This window comes from Symphalangus syndactylus, chromosome 23, assembly GCF_028878055.3.
Source record: "Symphalangus syndactylus isolate Jambi chromosome 23, NHGRI_mSymSyn1-v2.1_pri, whole genome shotgun sequence".
Lineage (NCBI taxonomy): Eukaryota > Metazoa > Chordata > Mammalia > Primates > Hylobatidae > Symphalangus > Symphalangus syndactylus.
The window spans coordinates 19,188,193-19,215,422 of record NC_072445.2 but is presented as its reverse complement, the minus strand read 5'-3'; the positions used below and the strand labels follow the sequence as shown (position 1 = coordinate 19,215,422).

At 42.4% G+C, this 27,230-nt stretch overlaps 2 protein-coding genes across 15 annotated transcripts in view; one reads left to right on the top strand and one right to left on the bottom strand.

The window, feature by feature from the left end:
• Positions 1 to 27,230, bottom strand: part of RUNX2 (RUNX family transcription factor 2) — a 281,684-nt gene that overhangs the window by 212,226 nt on the left and 42,228 nt on the right. The gene's annotated exons all lie outside the window — the stretch shown is intronic.
• SUPT3H (SPT3 homolog, SAGA and STAGA complex component) overlaps positions 20,221 to 27,230 on the top strand; it is a 562,387-nt gene continuing 555,377 nt past the window's right edge. For 6 of the 9 annotated variants that reach the window (XR_010119263.1, XR_010119259.1, XR_010119262.1 and 3 more), the window contains exon 1: positions 20,238 to 20,523. Coding sequence is in view for 1 of the 9 variants with exons in the window: in XM_063633191.1 (XP_063489261.1) it covers positions 20,236 to 20,523 (288 nt within the window). In the remaining 8 variants the exon portion in view is untranslated. Of the gene's footprint in view, positions 20,524 to 20,820; positions 21,306 to 27,230 lie in introns of those variants that run through there. The other 3 variants (XM_063633191.1, XM_055263940.2, XM_055263941.2) reach the window with 3 other exon arrangements.

The following is a 27,230-nucleotide window of genomic DNA, read 5'->3' as shown; positions in this document are numbered from 1 at the left end:
TCTCTTGGCTGCCACCGGTGTCGTCTCTGACTAGCCTGTCGCCCTTCATTTTTGTGCCGTGACTCGGATCGGGATTCCCCACTTTTAGGTGGGACCCCGATCCCCTTCCCAGGCTCAGTCTAGACCCCGGCCAGCCTTCACCCATTTTCCTGTTCGCCGAGCTCTTCGCCCACCACCGGCTTCATCTCGGTAAGTTTTCCCCTCCCGGGCCTACCTCTCGGGCAAATCGCCAGACCCTAGCCGCTCCCGTGACGGACACATTTTGCCCGACGCCCTTACGGCAGTGGTAGGCCCCTATATTCACTTCTGCCTCGGGCTGCAGGGAACAGAGTTTTCTCCTTCTACTCCTCGCGTCTCCGGCCTAGGCCCCTCTCCTTCGCTCGTTAAAATCCTGGTACCAGGTGACCCACGGCGTCCCGCCTCTCAGAGGCTCCTCAGTCCTTCCGCTTCGGTGACGAGCAATCCGGAGGCTCTGACTCGCTCCGCGGCAAGCGGCCAGCAGGGGGCGCCCTGCCTAGCTCGTCGCCGTCTATTCCTTCCTCTCATTATGGGAGGCTCTGCACCCCTGCCGGCCGACTCCCCCCTACAATGTATTTTAAATAATTTGTCGGCCCTTGGCCTCGCCTCAGACATCAAACCAAAACACCTAATTAAATTTTGCACTCAAAACTGGCCCACCTATCCCCTAGACAACCAAAACAAATGGCCTCCTTATGGCTCTCTCCATCCTGATCTTCTTCGGGATCTCTACAACTACTGGGTGGGAACAGGAAAATGGGTAGAGATCCCATATATTCACGGCTTCTTCCTCCTACGGGACACACCTAACCTCTGCCTCCCTCGCAAACCCCAACAGCTCCTTGCCGCTCTTAAACTGCCAACCCCTCCCTCTGCCCCCGACTTCGACCCAGCCGACGAGCACCCCCCATAACACCACCCTCCGCCCCGCCTTCCGGCCGCCGGCCCAGATCAACCAGATGCCCCTCCCAGCAGCGCCTGCCCGCCCCCCACCAACTGCACCTACACCACCGCTCCTCCAAACTTCCCAGCCCCCGAAGGCTGGTGCAATGGCTCCTTACACAAGTCTATCAACTCTTCCACTGGTGGCCCCTGTGTTCCCGTCACTCTCTTTCCCCAACTCACCCTATTACCCTTCTCTGAAGGCTCATCAGCACACTGACACAAGAGAGCAGTTTTCCTACCATTCATTCTCGGGCTATCCCTCACCACCTCCCTACTAGGCTCAGGACTAGGGGCTGCCTCCCTAGGTTACAGCGTGTCTCAGTTTTCCGATCTCAAGATTCCGCTTTACAACGTCAAATCACATCCCTAGCAGGGGTAACACTTCAAACCGCTGAGCTCTAGATTTACTCACCGCTGAAAAAGGCGGTACTTGCATCTTCTTAAAAACACTAAAACTTACATAACATTAGGAAGAAACTAATAGGGGCCAACTCGTCTCCATCATTGTGGGACACCCTAAAGACCCCCTCCTAGCCTGGATCCTCCCATTTCTAGGCCCTCTAATGGGTCCTGTTGTGCTCTCCTTCCGTGCCTTCCCAAATTCATGAGACAGCAAGTCTCATCCATCTCTAACCAAACCTTTAACCAGCTTCTCCTTAGACATAATCAACTCCTAGCAACCAGCGAAGAAGCGGCTGACTCCAGAGACAGACTCTGAGCGCCATGTCTCAGTTCCACCAGTTCCTAGACGATCTCCGCAAAGACTGCTGGCTCACCACAGACCCCTCCCTGCCCCTTGGCTGGCTACAAGGAGCATTCATGGACTTCACAACTGAGGAGATGTTCACATACAGAGCCCTACTGCTTGGCCTTATGCTCCTGCTGTGCCCCGTACAAAACCCCCACAGTCCTCCCATACCCCTCCCCCACGACGCCCCCGCTCAGCAGGAAGTAGTCAAACGAACTACAATGCCCATTTCCAAACTTCTTAAAAAACAAAAAAGGGAGGAATGTTAGGTAACAGGGGTACCTTAATGGCGCTGGTTCCGGGTTCTTCTCCCCTCCTTGACCGGGCACTGTCTGAACCCGCCAAAGGAGGGCCAATCAGGAAGAAGCATCTCCCGCCTTCCCTTGGGCCCGCCCCACGTAGGCCCAAGGGATATAAAACCCAGCACACCAGCAGCTCTCTCTCTCTTCTCTTCTCTCTCTCCCCCGCGCGACCTGACCTCTACCTCTCCAATAAAGATCTCTTGGCTGCCACCGGTGTCGTCTCTGACTAGCCTGTCGCCCTTCAGTCACTAGGTGATATCACTTCAGATTTAAACTCTGTCTTTAAAGCAATTACCCAATTAAGAAATCTTTTCATAATCTTTTACTAATTAATATAGTGGGTTGAAAATGTTTTGGGTTAAGGCTGGTGCAGTAGCTCATGCATATAATCTGAGCACTTTGGTAGGCTGAGGCCGGTGGATCATTGAGGCCAGGAGTTTGAGACCAGCCTGGCCAACATGGTGAAATCTGTCTCTACTAAAAATACAAAAAAATTATCTGGGTGTGGTGGCACATGCCTGTAATCCCAGCTGTTTGAGAGGCTGAGGCATGATTGCTTGAACCCAGGAAGTGGAGGTTGCAGTGAGCCAAGATGGTGCCACTTTACTCCAGCCTGGGCAACAGAACAAGACCCTACCTCAAAAAAGTCTTGGGTAAAATAGTGTATGACTCATTTGAATGCTTACTTTTATAGGTTATAATGTAAGGTAAAGAACCATAGAAATTGCTTCCTCTTTTGCTAAATTTTTGTCACACATTTTCCCCTAAATTTTTTGTTATATGTTCTTACTTCACTCTCTCTTCTTATGTTTTAGGAAGAATTTGTATTACTCTCATAGAGAGGATATATGAGCTCATATGGTTCAGTAATTCAACTAAAATAACCTAACACCTAGGAGGTTTAAGAACCAGATTTGAGCATAAAACAGTATGTCATTCTACCACTGAATACCAGCGTGACTTCAGCTGATAGATGTTAAGATTCTCACGGTCATCAATTATTTCTATGTATGAGATTGAAGTGGACTTCCAGTTTTCAATGTGACGTGTAAAGAGCTTGGAAGTTATCACTTCCACTCACAAGAAAAAAAGCTGAACAAACTGAAAACCAACCATTCTTCTTAGTTCCATCAGAGAGTGGAGGTCACAGGACAAACCACTGCCCCAAACACTGGAGAAACAGACTGAATATAGACAATCACAGATTATCAGGAACAGAAGTGTGGCTGAAACCTAGTAGGGACACTTAAAGGGTAATTCATTAATCACTGGAGACTAAGCTTGTGGACTAGCTTGAGATATTAAAAACAGCAACAATAAAATTCCTGAGGCCCTAGCCTTGCCTCCCCACCCCACACACCCATTCCTGAGTTTTACCTCCAGGAGTCCCACTAGGTTCTCAGGATAAAGATCAGGGAAAAATGCTCTCAAGCTTCCTGTGGAAAAAGCGGAAAGTAATCATTTGAAATATGCTCAGAGCACTTTGTTCTGCTTAACAAACGCCTGTCCTTAAGGCAAACTATTTTACCCGGGTTTAGCTGAGCTGGGGGAAATAAAATACCCAACTCCAGCCTCCTCCAGCATTCCACATGGAGGAGGAGAAATACATAACCCCATCCCCTAGTGGATTTCCTATCTAACTTGATGGCGGTGTCGGGAGGAGGAGAAGATGAGAAGCACTTGTGAAGTTCACAGCCCAGGGAGCCAGGCTCACTAAAAGACTGAAAGCTAATAATAAAATTATAGAACACTTCCTCTGCTCCTGTACTTTACCACGACATCAATCAGGGTCCTTTATACTCATGAGGATCACAGCTAAAAGATCTGTAAGCTTCAGACCCTACTTAAAAAGGAGTCTCTAGGGAAACCCCAAGACAATACGCAAGGCTAAAGCGAGGACTCTAGAGGACATTTGATATGGCTTGGATGTTTGTCCCCTCCAAATTTCATGTTGAAATATAATCCTCAGTGTTAGAGGTGGGGCCTTGGTGGGAGGTGTTTGGGTCATGGGGGTGAATCCCTCATGAATGGCTTGGTGCTTTCCTCATCACAATGAGTAAGTTCTCACTCTGAGTGCATATGAGATCTGGTTAAGAGTGTGGTAGCTGGTCACCGTGGCTCATGCCTGTAATCCTAGTACTTTGGGAGGCCAAGGAGGGCAGATCACGACCAGCCTGAACAACATGGTGAAATCCCGTCTCTACTAAAAATACAAAAATTAGCTGGGCATGGTGGTGCATGCGTGTAATCCCAGCTACTCAGGAGGCTGAGGCAGGAGAATTGCTTGAAGCGGGACCAGGGAGGCAGAAGTTGCAGTGAGCCGAGATCGCGCCTGGGCAGAGTGAGACTCCGTCTCAAAAAAAAAAAAAAAAAAGAATGTGGCACCCCCTACCCAACCCCAACCTTACTCCTGCTGTCACCATGTTATGCACTGGCTCCCCTATTCACCTTCTGCCATGGTTGTAAGCGTCCTGAGGCCCTCACCAGAAAGGGATGCTGGCACGACACTCCTTATATAGCCTGCAGAACTATGAGCCAATTAAACCTCTTTTCTTTATAAATCTTTCTTTACCAGGCCGGGTGCAGTGGCTCACGCCTGTAATCCCAGCACTTTGGGAGGCTGAGGTGGGTAGATCATGAGGTCAGGAGATCAAGACCATCCTGGCTATCATGGTGAAATCCCGTCTCTACTAAAAATACGAAAAATTAGCCAGGCGTGGTGGCAGGCGCCTGCAGTCCCAGCTATTCAGGAGGCTAAGGCAGGAGAATCTCTTGAACCCGGGAGGCAGAGGTTGCAGTGAGCCAAAATTGGACATTGTACTCCAGCCTGGGCTACACAGCGAGACTCCATTTCCAGAAAAAAAAAAAAAAATCTTACTTTACACAATGCAAGAACACATTAATAGTATATTTTAGACACTGACACCGCAGCTATAGCAAACAATAAGCACAGCTTAACTCCTAGCCAGAAAAACATAAAACCACACAGTGAAGGTCTATCTAACTCAGTTCCTTTAACCCAATACACAATACTTGACTTTCAACAAAAAATTACAAGAAATACTAAGAAGCAAAAAGTACAGTCTGAATAGACAAAGTAAGCATCAGAACCAGACTCAGATATAGCAGAGATTTTGAAATTATCAGACTAGATATCTAAAATAACTATAATTAATATGCTAAGGGATCTAATTGAGAAAAAAAGAATGTCATGTGAGAGCAAATGGGTAATATAAACAGATAGAAACCCTAAGAAACAATAAAAGGAAATACTAGAAGTCAAAAACACTGTAACAGAAATAAAGAATGCCTTTGATGGGCTCATCAAAAGATGTGACATGGACAAAGAATCTGTGAGCCTGAAGATATGCCCGTAGAAAGAAAGAAATCTGAACAGAATGTCCAAGAACTGTGGGCTGATTACTAAAGGGTAACATACTTGTAATGGAAATAACAGAAGGGGAAGAAAGAAAGAAATCAACAGAAGAAATATTTGCAGTAATGATGGCTGAGAATTTTCCAAAATGAATGAGAGACACTAAACCTTAGACTAGGAAGCTCAGAGAACACCAAACGGAATAAACATTTAAAAAAAAATAGATCTAGGCATTTTCTAGGTAATTTCCACACCTAGAAATTAACATTACAATGTATTGGTCTCCCTTCTTTTTCTTCTGACCCTCCCCACCTAAAGTCTTTGCTGTCCGGGAAATGTCACAGAATTATTATGGGGATTATACAGCCGAATTAGTTTTCCCTTTAAGAAGTAAAAGTGTATTTATTTTTATTTATTTTATTTTATTAGGGACAGAATCTCACTCTGTTGTCCAGGCTGGAGTATAGTGGTGTGATCACAGCTCACTGTAACCTGGACTCATGCATTCCTCCTGCCTCAGCTTCCCAAGTAGCTAGGAATATAGGTGGATGCCACCACACCTGGCTAGTTTTTATGTATTTTTTGTAGACACAGAGTCTCACAAAATGTTGCCCAGGCTGGTCTCAAACTCCCAGCCTCAAGCAATCCTCCTGCCTTGGCCTCTCAAAGTGCTGGGATTACAGGCATGAGCCAATATGCCCACCCTATATTTAAATATAAATAGTAAAAAATAAAATATTCTATTAGCTTGCACACCTCAATTGGCGTGCAGATTTCTTGAAAGTAGGGATTATGTATTACGTAATTCTGAGTTCCCCAGAGCCTCTAGTTCTATTATATTGTACAAGCAAAGAAAATGTATGTTTGTTTAACCGACTGGAAATAAGTATAAAGGCCTGACTACATATATGAGAGCCTGCAGATGAGGACTGGAAACTGGTGAAAAGATAAGCCACCAATGAAATGGATTAAATAGTTTTGAAGTATTATTTGAATATTTGAAAAGCAAAACTAATCTCCTCTATGCTTCCATAGTGTGTGATACAGTTAGGCTTTGTGTCCCCACCCAAATCTCATCTTGATTTGTATCCCCATAATCCCCACGTGTCAAGTGAGAGGCAAGGTAGAGGTAACTGAATCATGGGGCAGTTTTCCCCATGCTGTTCTCGTGATAGTGAGTTTTATAAGGGGCTCTTTCCCCTTTGCTTGGCACTTCTCTTTCCTGCTGCCTTGTGAAGAAGGTGCCTTGCTTCATCTTCGCTTTCCACCATGACTATAAGTTTCCTGAAACCTCCCCAGCCGTGCTGAACCATGAGTCAATTAAACCTCTTTCCTTCATAAATTACCCAGTCTCAGGCAGTTCTTTACAGCAGTGTGGAAACAGACTAATACAATGTGTTAGGCCATTTTAGCATTGCTGTAAGGAAATACCTGAGGCTGGGTAATTTATAAAGAAAAAAGGTTTAATTGGTTCATGGTTCTTCAGGCTGTACGAGTAATCATAGTACCAATATCTGCCCAGAAAGCTTATAATCATGTTGAAGAGTGAAGCAGGCACAGGCTCATCACAGGGCGACAGTGGGAACAAGAGAGCAAGGGGAAGGTCTCAGACTCTTTTTAACAACAGAATCTCATATAAACTAACAGCAAGAGCTCACTTTTACCAAGGGGATGATGCTAAGCCATTCATGAGGGATCTGCCCCCATGATCTAGTCACCTTCAACCAGGCCCCGGCTCCAACTTTGGGAATCACATTTCAAAATGAAATTTGGAGTGGATAAACATCCAAACCATATCACACAGAATCTTGTACCTATACAAGACATGCAATGATTTGTTTAGAAGTCCATCTTTTCCGGTTAGACTATAAGCTTCTCTAGGACAGGGATCACATCTTTCTTCCTCTTTTAATTGTGAGAGACACTTCATTCATATTTTGTAAATAAATAAAATTTGAGAGATATTTGATCAGAGGGAAGAGAGTCTAAAGCCATTCTATAATAATAAAGTTGTGTATTTAAAAGAAGTACTATGTTTCAGAGTAACTTTGAAGGAGTTTTCCCCAAAGGAAATGTACCCCTTGCCCCACAAACCCAATCTTTTTAGGGAGCCTGTATTCCCAGTTATCCAGCTTCTCTCCTGTGATGTTCATATCTCTATGTCCATTTCCATTGGCCTTTCTCTTTTTTTTCTGACCTAGTTTCTTTCTCGTGGGGGAAAATAACAACCAAAACCCTTTTTCAATTACCCAACTACCCTTTCACCTTCCATTTTGTTCCCTTCCTTCTTTTAACTGCTAACCTCAAATGAGTGATCTGTTCAATACATTCACATTTATACCCTCACCACACCATCAAGACTAGTTATGTCAACATTAAAGAACTTTTGATAACTCAAAAGTCATTTCTCAGTTTCTCATCTAAGTTCCCAATGTTTTAAAACATTTTTATAAAACAAACGATCCTTTTATGAGGTGAAAAAGCACATGATAATTTATCCATTTCCTGTAGTTGTTCAGAAGAAAGGCAGGTTTCCAGGTTGGGGTACCACCAAGGAAGACTGCCTGAACCTCTTAGAGTGGAGTTCGGGTTTGGGGTTTGACCCCCTTGACCCTCACCAGAAAACATATTGCTGTTCCAGAGCTGACTCAACTTATAAGAGACCCAGCATAAAAAACAAAATGCTGAGTTATTGACATTATCATTATTGACATTACCATTGACATTGTTATCACATTACTGAGAAGCCAAATACTATTCATGGAAGCCAAAGAATCTAAAGGTTGCTTGGTCACAACAGAATCAGGATAATGAGAGTTATCTACATAATTTGAATTTTTAAATAATACTAAGACCCTCATAGCCTGACGTATTTCTTTTCCTCATTTACCTCCATAGTATTGGAATGTGAAATAACTTTTTTTTTTTTTTTTTTTTTTGAGACAGAGTCTTCCTCTGTGGCCCAGGCTGAGGGCAGTGGTGCAATCTTGGCTCACTGCAACCTCCATCTCCCAGGTTCAAGTGATTCTCATGCCTCAACCTCCCAAGCAGCTGGGATTACAGGTGTGCGCCACCATACCTAATTTTTGTATTTTTAGTAGAGACGCAGTTTCACCATGCTGGCCAGGCTGTTCTCTAATTCCTGGCCTCAAGTGATGTGCCCACCTCAGCCTCCCAAAGTGCCAGATTACAGGCATGAGCCACCATGCCCAGCCTGCCAATATGTTCTAATTCTGCTCTTTCTGTGCTTCTTGACTAACCTCTCTTCTTATTTATATCATATTTTAATCAGGTTATAATTAAGGCTTGCTGCCTTGGATCTGTATCTCTACAGTGATCCATTATTTACTTATTGTACAAATTAACTTTCAGAGCTTAGTCTTAATTGTAAGTAATTGGAGAATGTCTCACTCTCATCTGTATGTCCATCTATGGTTTACAAATATGGATTTCTACATATTATGCCATATTTCTTTAAGCAAGGCATACCTGGTTAAATCACCTTGATCACCTACATGCATATTTAGATGAAAAATAAGTCTTTATGATCTTTCTAGACCAGCGGTCTGTTGGCTGTTCCACTGTTTAGGATTTCCAAAAGGATATCTCCCAGATCATGAAAGTAGTCCAAGTTAGGTTCCAAATATTTGAACAATGGCAATATTATTGGGACAATTATAGTAGAAAATGACTTTATTATTGGTATGCAATATAAAAATCACAGTCATAACCATGTGTTCTATTAAAGAGAAACTATTGAACTAAGTATGACTGGCTAACTTCAAGTTTCATTAATATTCATTTACTATTTGTTCACTTAGTTGGTCATCAATTAGAACTTGCTGCAAGACAAGTAGTAGTAGAAGCCAATGCTTTAAGAAACATTTGTTGGAGGATAATTTAAAATTGAGAAATTCAGTTCATAAACTCCTTCCCCATGAACTGGGAAACGACTGCCATTATTTGGTTAAAATGAGATGATACCAGTGCTGGAGCATAATTTGAGAATTGCTATATAGGGGGAGTCGCTGAATATTTCTGATGCTGTGAACAACAATTTTATTATTTCTCTATTATAAATGTAAAATGAGAGTAGAGAAGCAAGATTTTTTTATAGTATTTGCTTTGTAAAATTTGGAAGAAAGAAATCTCTTGGTTTAGATTTTTAAATCTTGTATGACACCCATTTCTAGAGAGAAACCAGTAGTTTTAAAAGTCCTTAACAATATTGTTCCAAATAAATATATTTGTAATATGAAAAATATTACCAAAAATGACTAGAATGTGGTTGAGTAGCATAGTTTGTGCTTCATCATTGCTTGCTAGTTGGAGGAGCCACAAATTCTGTAGATGCTGTAGTGCAAGTTGTTCTCAAACATTAACTTACTTCAAAATCACCTGGGCAACTTGTTAAGGTAGATTGTTGAACTCCGCCCCCCAGAGTATCTGATTCTGCAGGTTTGGGGTGGGGCCCAAATGTTTATTTCTAATGAGAAGCAGATGCTGCAAGTTCACTTTTAGAGCCACTGCTGTATGCTCTGGGCTAGCTGCAATTTAACAAGCCTCTGGTTATCTCTGTCCTATTCCTCATAGTGTGGCAACAAAACTTTATCACCTCATACAGGATTTACCCTGTCATCCTCGCTTTCTTAGCAAAATAGTTGCTTTCATACATTACCGAAAAAACTGGGATCATCAGGTATAGTCTGCTTCAAGTTCTTATTTCTTTTTTCCAGTCTGCCTCTTTTCTAAGACTCATCCCACTTTCTGGGCTCTTTTCTAGGGTCTAATTGCATCTTTGCATCGTAATGATTTTGTCATTAGCCTTTGTCTATCCCAAGTGTTCAAACCTTCCCTCCCTTACCAGCTTCTTCTCGAAAGCCTGTAAACAACCTCAAGTCTTTTGATCTTGAAAATCTATCTCATGGCCCTGAATATTTCTCTAGCTACTCTTTCTCTTTCACAAGCCAAGTTCTTGAGAAGAATAAGGAACTTATAGGACTTTCCAAGTCACAATAACCAAGCTTCTATTCCTACCACTCTATTGAAGCTGTTTTGCCAACGGTTACCTTCAACTGGCTAAGTCCAGTTAATCCTGATTCTCATTTTAGCATCATTAATATGCCTCTTTGAAACTCTGCTCTCCTGGTTTCTGTGACACCACTAATCACCCTCTCAATGTTCCTTGTTGACTCTTCCTCTCCTCCTCCCATTGACTGTGTTTAAGGTAACTGTATAAAATCCCAGTGGCTATAACCAGTAGCACAACTGGAATATTCAGGCAGAATGGTGCGGATAGAAGCTAGAATACACTCTGGAGATCAGGAGAGTATGTGCACATTTAGATCTGGGAACCAGAAGCATTGAATGTGGATATTTAGGATTTGATGTTTGACTCACTTCTCATTGTTTCATGCACTGTCTCGGGCATTTCATTGTCTCCTTTGGCTTCTGCTGTGCCCACACAGATTCTCGCGAGAATGGTTCTAGGCCGAATCTAGGAACAGGGCTGTGTGTCGCATGTGAGTTATGTGTGTGGAATGATGAGTGCTGTGTGCTTCTGGTTCCTAAATCTAAATGTCCATCCACTCTCTTGAACTACAGACTTTATTCTAGCTTCTATCTTGACTATTTTGCCTGAATATTCCAGTTTGCTACTTGTCATAGCCACTGAGATTTTGTACAGTCACCTCAAACATATGTCCAAAACTGCCATTTTAGTATTCCTTGTCTTGATAAATGGTACTACCATCCACTCAGTAAGTCAAGAAACCTTGGAATGATACTTGAGTTCCCTCTTTGCCTTACTTCTATCCTCATGTCTTAAGAGTACCCAAGTCATATAAAATTCTACTTCTTTAGCATTTCTCTTGCCATCTTCTATTGTTTCCTATTCCGTTGACTTAACTCTAGCCCGTATCCTCTCTTCCTGAACTGTTAGCTACTTCCAATTTTTCACCCTTCCAACCTGTCTTACACATTACCGTCAACTAAAAGGCAAATTTAACCATGTCATTGCATTAAAAAAAATTATTCCAAGGCTCACCATCTTTTATTAGATAAAGCCCAAACTTAATGCCCAAGACTTTGATCTGGCTCCTGTCAAATTTCTAGCTTTCCTTCTCATACCCCATGATCTCATCATGCTGGACAACCCACAGTTTCCTCCAACGCACTTTGACTTTGCTAATACGGCTCCCTCTGCCTAAATTATCCTGCCTCATTTTGTTAAACCATCATTTACTTTTCAAGGCTGAGTGATGAGTCATCTTCTCAATAGTAACGACAATAATAACAAAAAAAACACAACATTTATTAAGAGCTTATCATGTGCAAGGCACTTCGCATACATTTCCACGTAATTCTCATCACAAGACCTTGAAGACAACTGAAGTTCAGAGAAGTTATCTTCCTTGACATCTTTCTCTGCTCCAGTCAACACTTCGTGGCCTCAAATGACTACTCTCTAATTGTGTCTCTGCTACAATCTATACATATGGAGGTAAGATAATTTATATTAGAGCAGATAGTTTTGAAGGAAATGATCTCCAATTTCTTTGAGAAAATGCACTAATAGGCCGGGCGCGGTGGCTCCCGCTTGTAATCCCAGCACTTTGGGAGGCCGAGCGGGCAGATCACCTGAAGTCAGCAGTTCGAGACCAGCCTGACCAATACGGAGAAACCCCATCTCTACTAAAAATACAAAATTAGCCGGGCGTGGTGGCACATGCCTATAATCCCAGCTACTAGGGAGGCTGAGGCAGGAGAATCGCTTGAACCTAGGAGGCGGAGGTTGTGGTTAGCCGAGATCGTGCCATTGCACTTCAGCCTGGGCAACAAGAGTGAAACTCTGTCTCGAAAAAAAAAAAAGAAAATGCACTAATAAGCTGCTGCGTGGCCAGTATGCCCTCAAAGACTGGAGCCTGCTGGAATCTAAGAAAAAAAAAAAAACTACCTAATATTAGAAACAAATAAGAATTTGTGAGTGAGGAAGAGCAGAGGACTGAGTAGGAAGAAGAAAACGGGGCATTGTGGAGAAGCACGACATTGTGGCAGGAGTGCTTTTTCGCCAAGGCTGGAGTGCAGTGGTGCGATCTTCGCTCAACACAACATCCGCCTCCCAGGTTCAAGCGATTCTCCTGCCTCAGCCTACTGAGTAGCTGGGATTACAGGCATGCACCACCACGCCCAGCTGATTTCTGTATTTTTAGTAGAGATGGGGTTTCGCCATATTGACTAGGCTGATCTTGAACTCCTGACTTCAAGCGATCCACCCACCTTGGCCTCCCAAAGTGCTGGGATTACAGGTGTGAGCCACTACACCTGGCCCGCTTTTAAGAATAGAAGTTTACAGTACTTTCAAGTTGTGTTTCTGTGATGTTGTGATGTTAACCCCCTTTCATCATTTCACAACCTTAGTAAATCTGCTGTGCCCACACAGAGCTTTGTGAAAATGCTTTTGGGTGAAACCTGGGAACAGGGATAAGTTCCACATCTGAGTGGATGTTTGTGGAATAAGGACAGATGGCAGCTCATCCATGAACCTCACTAGTTTACCATAAGGGGAAGTTCAGAGCCAAAGCGGTTCAGTGAGAACATTAGCTCCCCAGAAATAAGAAGCAAAATTGGGTTGGGCACTGGACTTGCAAATGAGGTGGAATGGAGGTTCAAACCAATCCTAACCGAGAGCTTAAAACCCAGGGAGATCTCAGCTGACACCCAGGTTACATATTATCATAGTACCTTTGCTCTTCCTTGTTTATATACCTTTGTCTCTCCTAAATTCACCAGTAAGAAGTCTTTCTGAGAGCAGAGACTCTTATTCATCTTATATTCCCAATGTCTAACAATGACTAATAGTGTACTTACTACGTCCTCAGTAAATGTTTGTTAAAAGAATAATTGTCACATTTACATAAGTTTACTGAATTAAGAAAAAATAGGCTGGGCATAGTGGCTCATGCCTGTAGTCCCAGCAGTTTGGATGCTGAGGCAGGAAGATGACGTGAGGCCAGGAGTTTGAGATCAGCTTGGGCAACATAGTGAGACCCCATCTCCATAAAATTTTTTTAAAAAATTAACTGGGTATGGTGGTGTGCATCTGTAGCATCAGGTGGGAGGATTGCTTGAGCCCTGAAGTTTGAAGCTACAGTGAGCTATGATCGTGCCACTGCACTCCAGTCTGGGAGAGAGTGAGACCCGGTCTTTAAAAAAAAAAAACACCCTAATATCTAATACTTGAGATAAGATTTTGTGTTTAATAGTACTATATCTAACACATTAAAAAATATAAACATTATAAAATTACTCAATAACTAATTATAATAAAAACTGGAAAACTGGCCAGGCACAGTGGCTCACACCCATAATCCCAGCACTTTGGGAAGCCAAGGTGGGAGGATCACTTGAGGCCAGCCTTGCCAACATAACGAAATGCTGTCTCTACAAAAAATACAAAAATTAGCCGGGCGTGGTGGTGCATGCTTGTAGTCCCAGCTACTCAGGAGGCTGAGACATAAGAATAGCTTGAACACAGGAGGCAGAGGTTGCAGTGAGCTGAGATCATGCCACTGCACTCAGCCTGGGCAATGGAGCGAAACTCTGTCTAAAAAAAAAAAAAAAACAAAAAAATTCCGACCATCCCCCCACCCCTGGAAAACAATAATAACTACAAATTATTAAATATTTTCAATGTGTCAGGAACTTCCCATTTAAATCCTGATATCAACCTTCCTACATTAGGTATTCTTATTCTTATTTTACAGTGGAGGACGCTTATTTTCAGTTGAATAACTTGCCCAGCATTATGGCTAAAGTGACACCAAAGCCCTTATTTTTTACACTATACCTGACTGAGTTAAAGAAATGGTTTTAAATATATTCTGGAAAGAGGAAAATACAGCTTATGCTGCATCTGTAAAAAGCTAAAAATAAAAACAAAGTAACCTGGTGAAACCTGTTGGTACAGTTCCCTGATTACTATTTAACAAATGATCTGAGCATTACTTAGTCAAAATAGGTTTGGCGCATCCACCTTCAGAATGTGAAGTAGGAATAGCAGGTTGCACTAGCCACACTATAGTTTATTTTATATGGCACCAAATAACTTTTGGTCCTGTTTCCACACGTAATAGAAAAAGAAGGCAGTTATTTGAATAATTCACTGAAATAGATTCAGTTTCAATGAAAATACTTTGGAGAACTGGATGTTTCTGTATACTTGTCTTAACTTTATTCTCTACCTTCAAGGATTGATAGATGAAAAAAAATTTTTCTTTTTTTTTTAAACAAGGGGATGTTTAGCTTTTTTCAAACTTTCTTGAAGGTATTCTTTGACATATGTTAGATAGGTCTAAATGGAACTTTATTACATGAGCAAGATTAGAAATTAATTATTATAAAATGCTACAAATTGAAACTTTTCATTTCCTTAAGAACTTATTTATTTACTGAGACAGGGTCTCACTTTGTTGTCCAGGCTGGAGTGCGGTGGCGCTATCTTGGCTCACTGCAACCTCTGCCTCCTGGGTTCAAGCGATTCTCCTGCCTCAGCCTCCTAAGTAGCTGGTAGCTGGGATTACAGGCATGTGCCACCCCACCTGGCTAATTTTTTGTGTGTTTTTTTGTAGAGATGAGGTTTCGTCATGTTGGTCAGGCTGGTCTTGAACAGGCCTCAAATGATCCACCTGCCTTGGCCTCCCAAAGTGCTGGAATTATAGGTGTGAGTCACCATGCCCAGCCCAGAACTTACTTATTTTTGATGGAAAAACATTAAAGATAATACAAACATCATGCTTAATTATGTACTTATTCCCCAAACTGCATTCCTGATCTCTTGCACCTACTCAGCACACTCCAACCCCAATCTTCCCCATCTCAGCTAATGTAAGCAAATCCATTTTTCCAGTTGCTCTGAACAAAATTGTTCATCCTTGATTCCTCTCTTTCTCTAGAACCCTAAATCCAATGTGTCAACAAATCATATTGGTTTTCAAAATATACCCAGAACCCAACCATGTCTTAAGGCCTCTACTGTAACAACCCTAGTACAAGCCACCATCATCTTTTGCCTGGGTTACTGCAATAGGACCTGTCACTCTACAGGCTATTTTCAACCTAGCATCTAAGGTAACCAATTTAAAGCCTAAATCTTATGATGTCAATCTTCTGCCAATAGCCTCTCAGTGTCAGGCACACAAGGCCTTTCACCATCTGGCCTAGTGCTTCTCTGACCTCATATCACATGATTTTCTTTCTGGGTTACTCTTCTTTAGCTATAGTGGCCTCCTGGCAGTCGCTTCAACTTACCAGACCTGTCCCCACCCTAGGGTTTGCACAAGTTGTTCTCATAGCCTGGAATGCTCTTTCTTCAGATATGTGCAGGTATCTCCTTCACTTTCAAGTCATTCTTCAAATACTACTTTCTCAGTGAGGCCTGCTTCAACTGCCCAATTTAAAAATTACATCTTCCCCATTCCTCCTGTGCTTGGTCTCCTTCCACGTCCCTTCCTGTATAAACTTTTCTGATAACACTCATGACCTTCTAACATACTATATAATTTAGGTATTTATTTTAGGCATTTGTTTTTATTTTCTAACTCCTACTAGCATGTGAGTTTGATGATGGCATAGGTTTTTGTCTGTTTTGTTCACTGCTCTATCTGCAGCTTCGAGAATAGTGTCAGGTACATAGTAGGCCTACAACAATCTGTTGAAATGTAAAAGTTGTTTGATTCCAGTACAAGAGTATTACATATTGGATTCCATGGGAACGGGAACAACTAAGTTTTCATGTGCCTGAAGAGCTCAAAGGCTCTTTGAAATTCTGATATTCCATGGTTCCCTTACCATTCTGACTCTCAAAAACATAATCATTTTTTCAGCAGCCAAGCACTAATTTTAAAAGACCCTGGACTGTGAAATCTACAATGACACATCCCTAAGAGGATGATCATGATTACAATTCTACAAGCTACCTGGTACTGTATAATTTTTTAACATTTTTTCTAATCATTGTACTGCTTTTCCTTATGCATGCAATTGGAAGGTAGGGGAAGCCAATTTGATTACATATTAACAATTTTGTGATACCCCGACCCCCTGCAGTGCATCAGCATATTTGATACATCTTTTCATGTTGGTTTTTCTTTTGAAATGTGTAACATCAGGCAGGGCATGGCAGCTCACTCCTGTAATCCCAGCACTTTGGGAGGCTGAGGCAGGAGGATCTCTTGAGCCTAGGAGTTTGACACCAGCCTGGGCAACATAGGGAGATCCCCATCTATACACAAAATTTAAAAATTAGCTGAGTGTCGTGGCACATGTCTGTAGTCCCAGCTACTGAGGAGGCTGAGGTGGAAGGATTGCTTGAGCCCAGAAGGTTGAGGCTACATTGAGCTATGATTGCATGACTGCACCCCAGCCTGGGCAACAAACAGAGAGGGAAACCATCTCTCAAAAGAAAAAAAAAGCCCTGAATACTTTTGTAATTTTTGTAGCACAAATGCTGAAATTATTCTGCACAACTTCAGGATCCATCCTTTGGCTAGTCTCATTTTGAAGGAACATAGAATTTTAGGGCTGTAAGGTTTTAGTTCATTTGGTTCTATCACCTCATTCTACAGATACAAAAACTGGGGTCCAATGATGTTAAATGACTTGCTCAGGTACTACCGGGCTGAGTAATCTTTTCGGTCAGAACAACTTGCTCTAAACATAAAACAAGATACTTTTGAGAATGCAACTGGAAAACAGTTCTCATCGTCAGAAAACTAATATAGCAACAATTGCAATATACAGTTCTAAACAATATGCAATCCACCCAGTTTATTTCCATGGTGACAACTTAAGCATTAAAAATAGAAGGCAAATATAGCAAAGGATGAAATAATTGATAAATAGAAAATAAAAAGTCCCCACAAACATCCTAGCAAGTAAGAGTTATGAATCTCAAACAACAAAGAATTTCCAGGTCACCTGAACTGTCACTGTGGCATCCACATGAGAAGAAACCACTTCTGGCCGGGTGAGGTGGCTGATGCCTGTAATCCCAGCACTCTGGGAGGCCGAGGCAGGCAGATCACAAGGTCAGGAGTTTGAGACCAGCCTGACCAACATGGTGAAACCCCCGCCTCTACTAAAAATACAAAAATTACCCAGACGTGGTGGCGCATGCCCGTAATCCCAGCTACTCAGGAGGCTGAGGCAGGAGAATCGCTTGAATTGGGGAGGCGGAGGTTGCAGTGAGCCGAGATTGGGCCACTGCACTCCAGCCTGGGTGACAGAGCAAGACTCTGTCTCAAAAAATAATAATAATAAGAAACCACTTCCATGGAATCAGAGAGATGGTTCCATATTAGCCATGACTTCTGCTGTTCTGTTGAGAATGTGGGCTTACTACCTAATCATTTTAAGATGCTCATGGGCACTTTTAGTTAGATATATGCACTTTCTCTTTGCACTAGTCAGTCTATGTGAATGTTACATGCCAGAGGAATGTAAAAGTCTACACTAACAATGCTTCATTTTTCTTTAACAATTTTGTCCAGGTCATGGAGACATTTTCGTGGAGTGATAAATTAACTTGGTCTCCTGATGCATTTTCCCCACGTGCCTTGGAAATCACTTGTTTTTCTGAGATGTGGTAGTCATCAAAGCCTTAACTTCAGCAACAGCTTCGCTGTTCTAGCTTTGTTATAATTAAGATACCCTAGTACCATTGATAGTTTAGGATATTTAATATGAATGTAATGCAAAAATATTTTTGGCCCTTTGTATATGGCAATGTTCTCAAACTATGAGCAAAATTATGGCTAAATCAGATTTTCAAAAATGGATTTTAAGAAATTCCAGGAGGTAGGAACCTGGTTAACTCATGTGACTTTAAAACTCAGATCTCTGCCAACAGCCCAATTCAGTTTCCTAAGAATAAATTTTTAAACTTCCTGTATCAATGCCTTAACTCAGTTTCCCTTCTCCATGTGTCACTCTCATTAACTTTTGTTGTGTGTGATTTTTTTTTTTCTTGTTTTGACGGAGTCTAGTTCTGTTGCCAGGCTGGAGTGCAATGGCGTGATCTCGGCTCACTGCAACCTCCGCCTCCCAGGTTCAAGCGATTCTCCTGCCTCAGCCTCCCGAGTTGCTGGGACTACAGGCGCATGCCACCACACCCGAATACTTTTTTGTATTTTTAGTAGAGATGGGGTTTCACCATGTTGGCCAGGATGGTTTCGATCTCCTGACCTTGTGATCTGCCCGTCTTGGCCTCCCGAAGTGCTGGAATTACAGGCGTGAGCCACCGCGCCCGGCCTGTGTGTGATTTTATGCAGGCTGGACACCAGCACCCTAGAATAAGATGATCTGGATTCTGTCCTGATAAACTAGATCAAACGGGTACTCATTTGATGCAGGTGAAACTCCAGTGCAGGAACTTCTATGACAACATTAACTGAACATAATTTTAATTGAAATGATCTGCTTTTATGTTTCTTTAGACGTGAACATTAATTTTTCTCTTAATCTACTAACTAATTTCTAGGTAATGTACTCAAAAGAGCTTTCAACCAGTCTTCCCATGCAAGAAGTTATCACGATACTCACTCTGTTACTTTCCCTTATACTGCACACTTTGCTCAGCAATGAATTGATCCCTTATTTACATATCATGCCGAACTCTCACATCCTAAATATATCTATTCTTTTGGAATTTTAGGTATTTGGCAAATATTGAAGTGTTGGGGAGATTAAAGAGAATCAAACACAATACTAGCAGACTCAACTACAATCCACAGAGGAAATAACCAAATAAGTTGCTATTTTAAACAATTTAAGCAAATAGAAGGAAGGCATTATTTCAGAACTCACAGTATCCATAGGCAAGAAAATAACTGAAGCAGTGATGCTTAAAAAGACTTGGTGAGGGTTAATACTTGAATTCCTATAAAATACAGTATTTTATAGTATTTGACAACACAGGTGTGAAGGTGAGCATGGATAACCAGTTTTCTTCTCTAAGCAGCCAATAAGAATGTTAAAATATAAATAAGACTTCATATAAAGAGTGAAAGACTGAAAGCATTGTCTTACGACTACTGTATTATTTAAACAACTACATCTGTATCAATCAAATGTGGCAGGACAGGATGTACAGTTGAATACTGGGGGTGCAAGCTTTTAAAATGAGGAACAGGTCAAAATCTAAACACGGAATCGGCCAAAAAAAAAAAAAAGGCTTCAAGTAGAAAAAGTTTTCAGTAACAAAACATGGTAGTTAAACGCCTGCGTCTGGTAACATGAGTTGGGGAAAAAACATTAATTGCAGATTAATGAAACAGATTCTGTGCGAGATCAGGGAAGGGAGTGATGGCGCGCGGAAGCGGCGAAGAGCTGGTTTCGCCGTCCCAGAAAGGGTTCCACGTCCACACGCCCGCACTGCGGCCCTGCGGGGAGCGTTCAGACTCCTCCGTTTCCCTTCGCCATTGTAAACGCGCAATCCCATTAAGATCCCGTTCACTCCAATTCCTGGAAAGAAGCTTAGAACGGTGAATCTCTTCCGTGGAGTTGAAAATCAACTTCCAGTGCCGGTCACGCAATCCTTCAAACATCCTAGCCCTCTCGGGCCCAATTCCTAAAGAATTCAAGCCTGCACCCTGTGCACCCTGTACACCCTGACCGATCTCAGCTCGTCCCCACTCCGCTCCCAGCGGCCACAGATCTAAACGCCGCCGCGTGGCTCAGCGCTGCCCACGCCAGGCCCTGAAGGCCGCGCACAACGCCCCACCCCCGGCGAGCGTGGCGGAAGTAGCTCGCTAGGGCTGGGAGACCGCGCGCCACCTGGCCGAGCGCGCATGCGCCCGCACTGCCAGTGCTGGGGGCGTCCGTATCGCTTACTCCTCAGTCTCCGCAACCCCCGCCCCACCGAGAGTCGGGCTCACGCCATCTTGCACCCCCCCATCCCCCCCGTCACACAGCCGAGTCACCTTTTCCCTTTCTACACTCCACACTCTCTGCCCCTCCCCCACCCTGCCCTTTTCCAAGCGTGTCCCGGGCCGCAGCAGCAGAAACCGCACCATCTCCACCCCTACATTCTCCTCGCGGGAAGCGCAGCAGTGCCTACAAGGGTTCTTAAAGCAGAGGTTGTGGGGCGTGCGGGGGGCGGTGCGGGGGTGCGGGCGGGGGAGACGTCAGAAAGCCGGGAGGGACGCAGCGCGGAGATCCCAGCTTCGCTGGGCCCCCGCGCCGGCCACGCCCTGGCCCCGGCTCGAGGGCGGCCGCCTGGGTCTTTGGCGTCTACGCCGGAGTGTTGAAGGGAGGGCGGCTGTGGGAGGCGCTGGCCGGGCGCAGCGCCCTGGTTCTGCTGCCGAGCGTGGAGTTGCCTCTCGACTCCTCCCTGTTGGCGGGTGGGCGTGGGGTGAGGGGGACTGGGCTGTGCTAAGAAGCGGGGTGCGCGGGTTGTTTAGGTAGTGTGGGGGCTGCCGGAGGAATCACTAAAGAGGGAAATTGTTGCTTTATGGCACGGCGAGAGAAGAGTTAGGTAGTTAATGGGAGTGTAGCATCCAGAAAGAGGAAAATATCAACTGTGTTCTCTGTGGGGTGAGCTCACGTCTGTGACCCCTGGGGAAATTATTTAGCTTGTCTGCCTTGTTATAATCTGTAAAATGGCGATCTTATAGCCTAGTTCAGAATTGTGAGGATTATATGAGAAAATACACGTTAAACGCTTAGAACAGCGCCAGGTGCTGCTCAGTACCTGTTAGCTCTGCTTTTGCTCTCCATGTTTTAGGAGTTCCGAATGACTGTGACCTTATCTTCTCAGAGAATCAGGACACTTGGTCTCACAAGTGAGAGTGAAGTTATGAAGACAGTGATATGTAATATTTGACACTCAGACGATCCTGGACATAGTATTACTGTACACGTGGGTAAATTAGCATTTCTCCATGAGGTTAATAGAAATGTTAAATTATTTCGGTAGAAAGAAATGTGTGTGTATATATATGTATATACATATGTGTGTATATATGTATGTGTATGTATGTATGTATGTATTTGGAAGGAGAGGACCTGGGGTCTTAGTATATGTGAAGGGCAGACTTTGGAAGAGGAATTAAATTCGCCCTGCAAAGATTTACTTGAAGGACAGAACTTGGGGAATTTCTGGTGAATGTTTCAAAGAGGCTGAATTTGCCTATGAGAAACAGTTCGTGATAGTACTGTGCAAGAATGGAATGCACTTCACTGTGATATTGAAAGTTTCTTATCTCAGGATATTCGGGACATTGGAGCGAAGGAAGTGTGCCTAAGTCTAGGGCTGCACTTTTCACTAGCAGTTTCTGCCTCGATGGAGATGTTCCGTAATCTGTGCCTTTAGGCACTAGTGGTAGCCTAGGCACAGTGGCTCTTCAGCACTTGAAATGTGATAAGTGTCACTGAGGAACTTAATTTTTAATTTTATTCATAAATTAATAAATTGATTTACGTTTAAACACCTACATGTGGCTAGTGGTGGCTACTGCATTGGACAGCACAGGTCTACAATTTAGATTTTGAGAGTCCTTCCAAGTCTTGATATGGTTGAGTTTTAAATCAGAGAAGCCAGCTCTTTGGAACATTTATTGCCATAGGGAATTGTAATTATATTCAAATAATGCCTTTCATTCAAATACTGCAGTTCAGACCATGGGTCTGTTAGTACTTATTTACATCTTGACAAATTAAAGCAAAACGTTGTCTCTTAGGTTGTACAGCTAATGCCAGATTCAGAGAGCTATGACAGTATTAACTGGAGTTTTCTTTAAACATTATTGTACTATTGTGTGATTGTCGGTTTCTACTATCTTTTACCACTTTGGTTGGTTTTCAGTGAGAAGTTTCCAGCTCTTTTTATTCAGGTTTTTTTCTTTTTTAACCTTTTATGTAATAAAGCGATTTGAAAAATTGTAACTCTTGAGCATTAGGACATTTTAGAACTAGTTTTGTGGTTATCCAAATCTTTTGGAGAGATAAGTGAAATTAGGTAATAGATGTTTCACAAAATTACTTTCCTTGAAATATGGGTATCTGTTTTTTTTTTTTTTTTAAAGCAAGTGTATATAAAGTCAAATTTGAAAATGAAACTAAAAGAACAAACAAAAAACCTTTATAGGTAGCAGTAGCACCCTTAACCTTGGCCTGATGTCTGTAAAATGGTGCCCTTGGGTTAGGCACGTTGTCTCATGCTTGTAATCCCAGCACTTTGGGAGGCTGAGGCCAGAGGATCTCTTGAACCTAGGAGTTCAAGGCTGCAGTGAATCATGATCAGGCCAGGCTTCCAGCCTGGGCTACAGAGGGAGACCCTGTCTTTTTTAAAAAAAAAAAAAAAAAAAAAAAAAAAAGATGCTCTTGGTCTTAAGGTCTTAATTGTTAGATCTGGAACAATAACTTAAAGCTCACGAATTAAATCAGAGAGAATAGCTCATAATATACAAATCAGAATGGGGTGCTTTTTATGGGTGACTGTAATATCTTAATTTTTCTGAGACAGTCGTGGTATAAAGCCTGATTGTTCCAGCACAATTTTTTTTTTTTTTTTTTTTGAGATGGAGTCTCGCTCTGTCACCCAGGCTGGAGTGCAGTGGTGCAATCTCGGCTCACTGCAAGCTCCGCCTCCCGGGTTCACGCCATTCTCCTGCCTCAGCCTCTCCGAGTAGCTGGGACTACAGGTGCCCACCACCACGCCCGGCTAATTTTTTTGTATTTTTAGTAGAGACGGGGTTTCACCGTGGTCTCGATCTCCTGACCTCGTGATCCGCCCGCCTCAGCCTCCCAAAGTGCTGGGGTTACAAGCGTGAGCCACCGCGCCCAGCCCGCACAATTATTTAATTTAATAGAACCCCTTTCACTGTCAAAAATGTTCGAATTGGGACCACATAATAATGTCACTCTACTGTTAGCCTTGTTGGAACTTGTAATATATAGTTTTAGGATGATTAACCACATTGCAATATCAGAAATACTTTATTATTATTATTGTTATTGAGACGGAGTTTTGCTCTTGTTGCCCAGGTTGAAGTGCAGTGGTGCAATCTCAGCTCACTGCAACCTCCCCCTCCTGGGTTCAAGCGATTCTCCTGCCTCAGCCTCCCGAGTAGTTGGGATTACAGGCACACGCCACCATGCCCGGCTAATTTTTGTATTTTTTGTAGAGACAGGGTTTCACTATGTTGGCCAGGCTGGTCTTGAACTCTTGACCTCAAGTGATCCACCCGCCTCTGCCTCCCAAAATTCTGGGATTACAGGTGTGAGCCACCGCGCCCGGCCAGAAATATACTTTAGAACAGTGACAAAATTACTGTTTTTGTGTCTAAATAATAAATGAGATACCTGGAATAAGGCCAGCAAGTGACTTTCCCATTTAAGCCACTGATAATTTTAAAATTTTGCTTTGGATAGAAACCTTTAGCAGCTTGAGTTTTGGTTGCCTCTGGAAGAAAATTATCTTTTGGTGGGGGTGACTGCATGTTAGTCTATGTCAGTCAAATCAAGAGATTGAGTATTTGTGTTGAAATAACACTGATTTTATTTTATGGTGAGGTTGAATAGTGAAATCTGTCAGAAATCTGATTATGTACTAGAATGTTAAAGAAGGGTTTTCCTTACAGTTTACTTAATGAAAAATAATTCAGCCACACGCATTATTATATTAAGTTTATACTGAAGTGGGTAAAATATTTTATTGAGGCTCTAACACTTGATTTGAGTTCTCACTCTGCTGCTTCCTAACCATGTGTTTTGGGACAAATTATTTAATCTTCCTAAGAATACTCAGTTCCTCATTTATAAAATGAAGATGGTAATGGCGTCTGCTTCTAGGTTCGTAAGAGGTTAATTTAAATAACTCATGTGATGGGTTCTGTGCAGTTCAGTAACTATTAGCTGCTGTAGCCTTAAGTTTATTGGATAATCTAGAAGTGATAATAATGTTCTGAGATGTTCTGTGGGTTGGTGAAAAGAGCACTAAGACCCAGTTCTGGAAACCTAGCTTTTGCCCTTTTCTGGCACATTCTTTTGTCATTTCAGTTAAGGTATTTAACTTATTAATATCAGAGCCTCAATTTCCTTATCAGTAAAATGGAATTAGTACCCAACCTCATCCCGTCTTCTCATGGGACTGTTGGTGGCATCAAATGAGAACTACATTTAAGAATTGCCATCTTACTTCACAAACATTTTTATATTGAATTGGTTTTGTCTCATCTTGTCTACCTACAACCTCCACTGAAGAGTGACCTGCAAAAATTGTACTGTAAATTTTGTGGAACAGCATAGATAGTGTATAATAGGCACTATTACTGAAAACAGTTCTCTTTTACAAATAATATTGTAAGTCACAGGCTGGGTGTGGTGGCTCACACCTGTAATCCCAGCACTTTGGGAGGCTGAGGTGGGTGGATCACTTGATGTCAGTAGTTGGAGACCAGATTGGCCAACATGGCGAAACCCTGTCTCTACTAAAATTACAGAAAAATCAGCTGGGCATGGTGGTGCGTGCCTGTAGTCCCAGGTACTCAGGAGGCTGAGGCAGGAGAATCGCTTGAACCTGGGAGGTGGAGGTTGCAGTGAGCCGAGATCGTGCACTGCACTCCAGCCTGGCCGACAGAGCGATACTGTATCTCAAAAACCAAATACACACAAAAAAACAAATAATATTTTTAAGTCACAGTAATGGTGCTTTTTTCATCTGGTCACAATATATTTTCTACGGAAAACAACCCCATACTACTGCTAAGGGAGAACCAACATTTTCTTGGGCACTTGATGTGTTCCTTCCATTGTATCTCATTTATCCAAACATATTCCCACCTAATAGGTTATACTAATGAGGCTCTTACTTTCTAGAATGGGTCTTTGAGGCTTTTTTGTACTGTAGTTCTCCCTCTGAAAATATCTGGCCCATAGTTAATGGGTAGTTAAGGTTAAATAAGATAATGAACATGAAAATAGTGGCCGGCTCTGTGACTCATGCCTGTAATACCAGCACTTTGGGAGGCCAAGAGAGACCCGGGTTGCTTGAGCCTAAGAGTGATGGGCAATATAGTGAGACCTCGTCTCTACAAAAAATTTAAAACAAAAATTAGCTGGGCTGGGTGCGGTGACTCACATCTGTAATCCCAGCACTTTGGGAGGCCGAGGCGGGTGGATTGCCTGAGGTCAGGAGTTTGAGACCAGCCTGGCCAACATGGTGAAACCCTGTCTCTACTAAAAATACAAAAATTAGCCACGTGTCTTGGTGTGCACCTGCTACTCGGGAGGCTGAGGCATCAGAATCACTTGAACCCTGGAGGCGGAGGTTGCAGTGAGCCAAGATTGTGCCATTACACTCCAGCCTGGGTGACAGAGCAAAACTCCATTCTCAAAAAAAAAAAAAAAAAAAAAAAATGTAGCCAAGCTTGGTGGTTCGTGCCTGTAGTACCAACTGCTGGGAGGCTGAGGTGGGAGGATTGCTTGAGCCCAGGAGGTGGAGATTGCAGTGAGCTGAGATTGTGCCACTGTACTCCATCCTGAGCAACAGAGAGAGACACTGTCTCAAAAGGAAAATAGTACTCTGTTTTGTGTATGGTATGTAGGAGTTACTGAAAAGATGCTGTTGAATTCACAGGACAGTAAATTGAAACAATTTATGTGAATATACTTTATAAACTAAAATAACAAAAATATAAATCATTAAAAAAATCTTGAAATGTACTTTTGCTGATTTAAATGCTATAGTGGTTTTATACACTGAATTCTGTGTATTTCACTTTATTCATATTAGTCTTTAAAGGTCTACTCTTAGTCATAACATTCTTTGAGAATATACATGTTTAACAATAATCTTTTGTGATATATTTTCAAGAAGCTATGCTTTTGCATGAGTTAATCATCATCGTTGGCATGAACTAAATGCCTTATATGTACAAGGCACTTTCCTAAGGGCTTTACATATGTTATTTTATGTAACCTATGAGAGAAGTAATTTTAATCTCCATTTTAGAGATGAGGGAACTGAGGCAGTGAGGTGGCCTAACTTGCCCAAGGTCATGCGTAAGTGTTAGAGCCTATATTTTAACTCCAGAGCCTAGCTCTTTACTGCTCCCATTGTGGTTTGGCATAGGCAGATACTAATATTTCACAACACAGTTCACTGTGACATACACATTGTGGAGGCCTTTTGGGTTAGTTATGATACACTTTTATTTGTATATTCTTTGATGTATAGTAGAAAGAACTCTGGACCAGGTGTCGGGGGACCTCAGTTTTAGTCCCAGCTTGTATCACTAAATAGTAGTGTGTCCTTGGGCAGTTCAAGAAACCCCTCTGGACTTCAGTTCCTCACCTGAAAAATGAGGGATTTGGAGGAAATTAGTGATTTTCAAACTGTAGTTCTGAAGTCTGCTCAGATGTCTTTGGTTCCCTCCCACCAATTTGCATATATATTTGTCTGTTATAGTTGCTTATCCGTCTACCTAAGATTTTCTTTTAAACAAAAGAATTTCTTAACTGAGTGTTTGAAGTCATCAGTCTCCAAGATAACTTAATGACCGTGTAAGTCCCCTGACTGCTATGTTTACAACTTTTCAGTAATTTCACAATATTTTAGTGTTTTAGGAGATAGAGATCTTTTACTAATGAAAAAGCTAAAGCACTAAAATGAGAGGATTTTTATTAAAAAATAGTATATCTAAATGGCCTGAATATTTCAGGTTATCTGCTATCTGGGATCAAAGCCTGTTGTTTATTGGATTTGTGACCTTCCGCCAGTCTTAGTTTCCTCATTGGTAGAGGGAGCATGCTTGTCTTGTAGGGTAATTGTGAAAAAAAAAAA